At 41.6% G+C, this 8,287-nt stretch overlaps 1 protein-coding gene across 14 annotated transcripts in view; it reads right to left on the bottom strand.

Moving 5' to 3' along the window:
- Positions 1 to 2,145: 2,145 nt before the first annotated feature.
- Positions 2,146 to 8,287, bottom strand: part of TMEM178A (transmembrane protein 178A) — a 324,154-nt gene continuing 318,012 nt past the window's right edge. For all 14 annotated transcript variants that reach the window (XM_062209320.1, XM_062209319.1, XM_062209322.1 and 11 more), the window contains one exon: positions 2,146 to 3,101. In XM_062209320.1, coding sequence (XP_062065304.1) covers positions 2,860 to 3,101 — 242 coding nt within the window. In that variant the 3' untranslated portion in view covers positions 2,146 to 2,859. The remainder of the gene's footprint in view (positions 3,102 to 8,287) is intronic.

Raw genomic sequence — 8,287 nt, 5'->3', positions numbered from 1 at the left:
GAAATACAGTGGGGCAGAGAGAACCTAAGGAGAACAAAAGATATCAACAAATTATTCTGTCCCATGCAGGACTGAGCAGCCAACCCAACCATTCTTCACTCACAAGTCAATTAAAACACATCCCTATGAAAAAGGCAAGCACTGGCGGCCACATGTCTGGGCGTTGGCAGCATTTGTTTAGACTTCGGTGACAATAAATACAAAGCAAGGAACCTGGGCCAGACAAGGCGCTCGCTCCTGGATCCAAGCTCACGTTGGGAGGCTCAGTAATGCGAAGGGAACTCACCTGGCTTCTGAGCAAATCTTTCTGGCGTGTGAACCCTTCCACCTCCCCACTGGCAAGCTTTCTTCCTTTCTCACCTCAAACCCCTAGGAAGCGCCTCTGAAACTTCAAAAGTTACTCACTCAGACACTGCTTTGGTGGCTGGAATATAAATGTTCAAGAGTCTTGACATCCTCTATGGTGATCTTTAAAGGAGACTTCAAAGCAAGCGCTCTCTCGCTTTGAGAATTTCCCACAGAAGTAATAAATGAAAATAATTGCCCCTTTCTATACCTCTCTGATCTCATCCAGAGAGACAAGTTTATTAAGCAGGACTGAGAGATTGACAGTGAATATACCCACAAGCCTCAGCTATGCCTGGAACCGCAGGGCAAGAGCTTGTGTGGTCGCCGGCGTCGTCATGTCTCTGCTGAACAGCTTACCTGACAATAAGCAGGCACTGTCACTTGGAAAGCAGACTTTTCTGGCGGGAGGGGATATATTATAATCTTCCTTTTATGAGTACTAAGTCAGTTTTTATAAAGAAGAAAAAGGAGTGGGGGAGTAGGTGCTTAGCCCAGCAGTTAAAACACCTGTGTGCCTGGGTTCAGTCCTCAGCTCTGGCTCCTGGCTTTAGATTCCTGCTGAGGCAGACCTTGGGAGTAGTGGTGATGGCTCAAGGGATTCGGCTCCTGATACCATGTGGGCAACCTGGACTGTGTTCCCAGCTCCTGGCTCTAGCCCTTGCCTATCACCAGTGATTGTGGGCATTTGGGGAATGAACCAGTGGATGGGAGCATGCACTCTCTTTCTGCCTCTCTCTGCCTCTCAAATGAATTTTTTTAATTAAAAAAAAAAAACAGAAGAAAGTACATTTCAATGAAATTAAAATCTAAAAAGATGTGGCATCCTCCCCTATTTTTCAGAGCATCTCTTACATAGTGTATGTTGAACAGGAGATAATGTTGCAGTAAAAGGGAAAGCTCAGAGGTTAGCTAGTGGCTACCTCTTCACAGAAAGATAAGAAAACACAAGGAAAGGATTTTAACTTTTTCACTTTACCCCAACACAGGAAAAGGGCTGAGAAAAATGATCCTCAGGAAAATGGAACAGTGCCTGCCTCGTGCAGATTTACAGTTAAATGAAAGAACTCCTGGAAACAACAGAGCCACAGAGCCTGTTACAGGCACAGAGCAAGTGCTACCCAAGCTAGCTTCATTAGCAGCCAAGAAGTAACCACATCTATGGCTCAAAGCAGCGGTTCTCAAGCCCAGCTGCATATCACAATCATCAGGAATGTTTTTGCAAAAGACTCAGGCGCAGGCCCAGCTTTAGACTTTTGAGTTAATTGGCCTAGGGTGGGGCCCACCTTAGGTGCGCAGGAACAATTCACCATGTGATTCTAATATATAGCCAGTGTTGAAATAACTGGCCCAGGAGGTCCATGACCAAGACCAGAGACCATATATCCTCCACACTGGGTCAATACAAGGGGTATTCCAAGAGTCCTTAGAAAATGTGCATGATAAAATTATGCATAGACTTCAGAATTTTTGCACCAAAATAAACTTTATCTTTTAATTCTATTTTCCCACGAACTTTTTGAAGTGCTATAGTCCCAGGCACATGGTAAAAAGGGAAGAGAGAGTGAAAGTTGGATAGAAAATTACCATAAAACTTAAAAAGGAGTTTAACAATGACATCTTTTGTCGCTAGCAAGTGTGCGGTTGCTACAAAAAATAATGACCAACTACACTGAAATGAAGTAATTTGTCTCAATAAGAGTGTTATTAAAACAACAGAGTTCTCAACTGTCCCCTGTGGCTAGGGAGACTTGTCGATGTAAAAAGAGACACAGGAAAACACACCCAGATTACCAAGGGGGCAGTCATTTAATGCAGAAATCCAGTTGACACAAAGAGACAGAAGTTGAAGAACAGATAGGACTTCAAACAATACTGCATAGTGTCACGGGTTAGCTCTTGCATGGATGATCTGTTTTTCTTATGATTTTGATTCCAGTACAAAAACAGAGGAGAGATTTCAATTAAAAAAAATAATAAGGCAACAGAAGAAGACTCTTCCTGTGACAGGGAACATCCACAAAGAATGCACAAATATTAGATGCTGACATAACAAGACCCCATTTTAGGACAAGTTCTGAAGATGCTGCATTAAAACTGAACAAGCATGGTACAATGACAAGAAAATTATACTCTCTTTGTTATGAATCCTTTTGCAAATAGAAATGACTCTCAGGTAACTGTTATATACAAACTCTCTGAAATAAATGGAAATCATACAAATCTTTCCATTGCACTTTCTTTTTTTCCTTCACTTAGCAATGTTCCATGGCACTGCTCCCAATTTCTCACAGTCAAAGCATAAATAGTCATTAAAGCACTTGAATCCACAGTAGTCTTGTCCTTAGAAAGGTTGGGAGGTTTTGCAAGATTTTATTTCAGTCATCCAGAAAGGGCTGGCAGGCAACAGGTGGGAATGTAAAAGACCCCTTTGTGCTTGGAATCCTGACATGAGCTCTACTCCGCTCCCTTCAGGAGTTCCCCACACCGTGGTCAGGCCTTGAGTGCAGACAGTCATACCGTGGAGTCCCGGCCAGACTTGAGATGTGCAATCTTGGTCCTGCTGATAAAGGGATAAGCGATGCAGAGACCTCCAGCTGCCACAATGAAGCCTAAACTGCACCAGGCGCAAAAGATAGACCAGCTGTAGCCATGTTCCACATCATCAGGCAGGCTATAAATTAGCTTCGGGAGCCGGTTCAAATCATAGGAGATACTGGCAGCATACGTGCAGAGGGAAATGGTGCAAAATATCCCTATAAATAATACGAAGAACAGAATGATCAGTTACAGTTTTGCCTGCTGCAAGGCAAATAAATGCTAGACAGACCTTCGTGAAAATTGGACCAACCAGTAGAGCAACCATTCCAAATTCATAAAGGATCTAGGATTCTTGTACTTGAACTAATTCGTTAAGCAAACACTGGCAAAATTTCTATGTGCTAGGCCTTACACTAAGGGCTGGAGAAACAGGAATGAAAAAGATAGGAGATTTTTGGTATCTTGAATTATTCAGAATTATCTGGATATGTTATGGGTATTTGAGTGCATTTTTTAAAGATTAAAAACAATAAGAATCCTCACTATTTTTAAGAAAAAATATTCTATAATTATTCAAATCTAATATAAAACAGTTTTCATTTCTGTTTGCCCTATACCTGAATTGACACATTTTCTATGTAGTTACAATTATTATAGAAACTGATTTCTTTTGCAATTACTATTCTCATAAATGTATCACTTTGCCTATAAAACTTTAAATGAATTCTTACAGTGGCCACACTTTCCTATAAAAGATGCTGCATCTGGCACATATCAGGGACTCAACAAATAGAATTTTTTTTTTAAGAAATGAAGACTTAAATAATATTAACTCCAGGAATTTGGAATTGATCCAAGTAAGGAGATCACATCAACTATTCAAAATGTAGGCAGTTTGAGTGACATAAGGAAAAGGAACCAGCCCCAAATTTTACTTTTTTATTACTTATACATATAATTATCCAAGAATTCTAAAATCGGGACTCTGACAAAAATTCTTCATAACCCCTTAATTCAGGAACGTTAGTACTTCAAGTGAAATTCCAAAGGCGTTGATACTGCTTTTGTTTTTCTACCACAGATGGCAGGGAATCAGAATGAGACGGCTGCTAAGACACCAGCCCCCATCAAGTACCCGAATCCCCAGCTCTGTTGTGATTCCTACACAACTCTTCTTCATGCTATGCCTTAGCCGTGTGTACCAGGGAGGGAGCACTCATCTGTTGGGGAATCTCTTCGGTATCCGTAGCGACATATGCAGCATCTCCAGTGGGGAGAGACATACAGATTTTGGAACTGGAAAGTGAGAGCTAAAAGTAGCAGGGCCCCATCCCTTTTGTTAACCTACACAGCTCTGGAGATCAAAACCATCCACAGAAGTCAAGGCAAGTAGCAATTTGGAGGAAACAGAGATCATGCCACTTTTTAAGTGCTAGAATTCTGCCTTCACTCAAATCCTGGAAAGGCGCATTGCTTGAATCCTTTTCCAAAGGTGCATTTACAAAATAAATGTTCTCAAATAAAAGGATACTTGATTTGAGATAATTTGATATTTCCTACATTTTGCCTAATTATGTTTTTAAACTCTCAAGTGATTTTGCTTTTCTAACAAGGATCAAATTTTATCTTCTAACTTCTTGCTCCTATTTATTACAGCAAACATATCACTTTGAGTTCTCCAAAAGAAAGATCAAAATGTAAATAACTCTTTCATGAAGGAATGGGCCATTAAAAAAAAAAAAAAACTACACTGCTTTTTCCAACCTTGAGATCAGAAAATGTTCTTATATCTACGTGAATGTGTTCACAGGCAACCAACCAAAGAGAATGTTGCTATATAGCAAGCTCCTTTTAATGAACCCTGGTAACAGAATATGGCCATTAGGAAAAACTGATCTCTGAAGTATCAATAGGCAAAATACAATAACAGAACAACACCACAGTCACAGAAAAAAGCAACTCCACTCTGCATGCACCTGTCCACACATAGCTCAGTGCCTAAAAGGAAGCATTTTTACAAGTAACGTGATTTTAATGACCTCTGAAAGCTTGAGTTCAAACTTCAGACTTTTAACCATTCTTTGATATCTAAACGCATTACATTGGGAGGCAACAATTACATATATCCTAGATCCTGCTGTACTCCTGATCACTGTGTGACCTCCATTCTCCGAGCCTTAGTTTCTGCATCAGGATAAAAATAAGGGGCTTGGTTACTGAAGTCCCTTGCAGTGTCATATTTCTGTGATCCCATGAATCCAAAATAAAATATGAACATTTCCTAAAACTTCCTAGTAAACTGATAACATTATGTAACTATAAGAAGTGGAAAGACTATTTTTCTTTCTGTATGTACTGCTTTTGATCTTGTACTAAACACTGATTTTATTAGCACCTCTCCCATGCCAACTCCATGAAATCTGCTTTGGGCAAAGTGAATCCTAACATTACACTATCGCTTCTTACTGAATAGAAAAAGAGTACAAGAAACAATCTAATCTGAGGACATAACCAAAAAGAGGGCTTCTTTCTGCCCTCAATGTCATGAACAGCTGTGCCTTCCCCAAGGATATAGTTGGTACTTACTTCACAGACACTGCAAATTATGGAACTAATAGAATTTGTCCAAGCTGTCAGAGGGCTGAAGCTCCTCCCTAAAGCTATATCTATGCTTTTCCATAAGCAAACCATGGGATTTTATGGCATGCTTTTTGCTTCTAATGTCATTCGTAGGTACATCTTGCTTTGCAAATATGACTTTCCCCCTGTCTTTTATTTATTTATTTACATATTAATTTGAAAGGCAATACAACAGAGACAACAGGACAGACACAGAGATCTTCATTCACTGGTTCACTTCCCACAATGCTTGATCAAGGCCAGGCCAAAGCCAGAAGCTTGGTCTCCCATGTGAGTGGCAGGGGCCCAAGAACTTGGGCCTTCAACTGCTGCTCTCCCAGGAGCATTAGCAGGAAGATGCATCAGAAGCACATCTCACAGTTCTCGGGTGCATGTGTTTGCTGGGCTGCCATAAGGAAGCACCACAGATCAGGTGGCTCCAACCACCAAAACGTATTTTCTCACAAGACTGGAGGCCACGAGTCTGAGACCAGGGTGTTGGTAGCATTGCTTTCTTCTGAGGTCCCCATCCTGGGCTTGGAGATGGTCCCTTCTCCCTGTGTCTTCACATGATCTTCCCTCTGCAAGTGTACAAATTTCCTCTTCTTTAAGGACACCAGCTGTACTGGGTTAGGGCCTCATGACCTCACTTACATTACTTTTCTCTTCAAAGATGTTATTTTCAAATAAGCTCACATTCTGACGTACTGGGAGTTGGGACTTCAATGTAGGAATTTGGGAGAGATATCACTCAGCCCATAACAATGTGTGTGAGTGTGTGTGTGTTATGTGTGCTTTTATATACGTAGTCAATGAATGAAATACATTTCTATGTCTCTCAAAGGTCTTAATAAGACTGTACTCTTCTATTTATTTAATCGCTTACTCAACAAGTATTTACCAAGTAGCTTCCATGTCCCAGATAAAATCCTAATTACCTAGTTCATTTCCATGAGTTTTTGTTGGTCACAGCTGTAACTGGTTTCAATACTGTGGGTTGGGAACCGAACAGATTCTTTCCACTCCACTCTCCTGCATGCATCTCTGGCAAAGGTCCGGGAGGCTCAGACTTCCTGTATGTTCTGCATGTTGTCTAACATTAGAGTCAAGCACATCGAGCTAAGAAAACCTGAACACAATTCAGTTCTGCACTGTGTTGAGAGTTCTAGGAACTTCAGTGCTGCTTCATCCCAAATTAACCCCTGTAGGCTGTACCTATGTGGCAAGATACAGCCAGTAACAGTGCACTGTCAACAGTAGCAAGCCAGTTAATGCGAGGTGTGTGATGGGGGTATGAGAAGATCAATAAGGAACCTCTCATGCATTCACCAAGCTCCAAATCTAAGGGTCATCTTGCAGGCCCATAGGAGAGAAACCACCTCTCCTCCCCTCTCCTGGGCTTTCCCTTCCCCTCTGTATTTCCCTGACTTAGCTGAAACTCTTCAGCTCAGCTGGTGGCCCCGAGGGAGAGAAGTGCCTGAGTTCTGAGCTGGCTGCTGGGCTAGTGCGGGTAGCATCTTCAAAAGAGTGAATAATTACTGGCTCACTGACAGGCCCTCTATGCAGCTACTTTGCTCATAAAATATTAAAAGGCTTTCTGCCCATACACTTAATTAGAAGATAGCATGATACCACAGAACTGTGGGGCTGGAAGGGAAATGTTCCGATCACAACAGTAAGATCACACAGAACAGCAACCTCTTTCCTTGCCCTGAAATCCTTGGGCCATCTGGTAAGATAGAATTAGGGTAACTAGGTCCATTCTGTTGACCACCTGGCTTTTATGCGCTTAAAAGGCTGAAAGGAGAAGTTGCTTTGCCCTGGTTGCCAGCTTGATACATAACATAACTAAAACACCCAAAGGAATAAACATTGATTTTTTTCCCCCCTTCACTCCTTCCAAAGATGGCCTGTCCATCATGCTGGTCTCCGTGCCCCTCCAGCAAAAACGTCTCATTTTACTTTTCAGACAGATTACTCAAAAAGCCATGCCTACTTTGGCTTAACTAAATGACTGGGCAGGACTAATAACACAAAACGTCTAAGAAAAATTGAGACAGAAACCAGATCCACAGTCAGCAATGCCTAAATCCCGAAACATACGCAGGCTTTTACTGAAAGATTTCCGCCATCTCCTTTAGTGGAAACACCTGGCCTGCTCTAACATGGGCTATTCTAGTGCTTATTGATCTTGCTTCCTGTGAATATTCATATGGTTTGCTGCAGAAATGTTCACGTAATTGATTTCATGATGCTACCCACAAGCATGCTGAGGGTGTGAGAGAATACAGGATGGATGTATCTCATTCCCTTTCCACACAGCATTTTTAAAATCTTGAATTCCAATACACATCTGGCCCCAACAGTTTCAGATAAGACACGGACCTGTAGTTTTAAGCTGCAATCAATGGGTAAACGTGATGATTCACTATACCTCCAGTGGATGAATTTTTTTACTCGGACCGCACTGAAACAAAGGAATGGAGAATGCAGTGTGGGTGTTAACTGGCCCTACGCTTTGATGGGGCTGCCGGAGTCGTCTCCCCTTTCCTCGATGTCAGGCCAGCAGTTATGTGCTGTGTGAACTCTTCCAAAATGGCAGTGGCCAACAGTGACATCTCCACCAAGAGAGGTCCAAGTGTTATAAAATTGGAGACTCCTCATGTGTTAGAAATAGCAAAAATAATGCAACGGAGATATAAAATTGTATTTAAAGACTATTCAGGGAAGGTATTTATCACAGAGTAAGACACCAGCTGGGATGCCCACATGTCCATCAGAG

The sequence above is a fragment of the Lepus europaeus genome, chromosome 13, assembly GCF_033115175.1.
Source record: "Lepus europaeus isolate LE1 chromosome 13, mLepTim1.pri, whole genome shotgun sequence".
NCBI classification, from domain to species: domain Eukaryota; kingdom Metazoa; phylum Chordata; class Mammalia; order Lagomorpha; family Leporidae; genus Lepus; species Lepus europaeus.
Note: the sequence above shows the minus strand (reverse complement) of the source record. Positions and strands in the feature narration are given on the sequence as shown.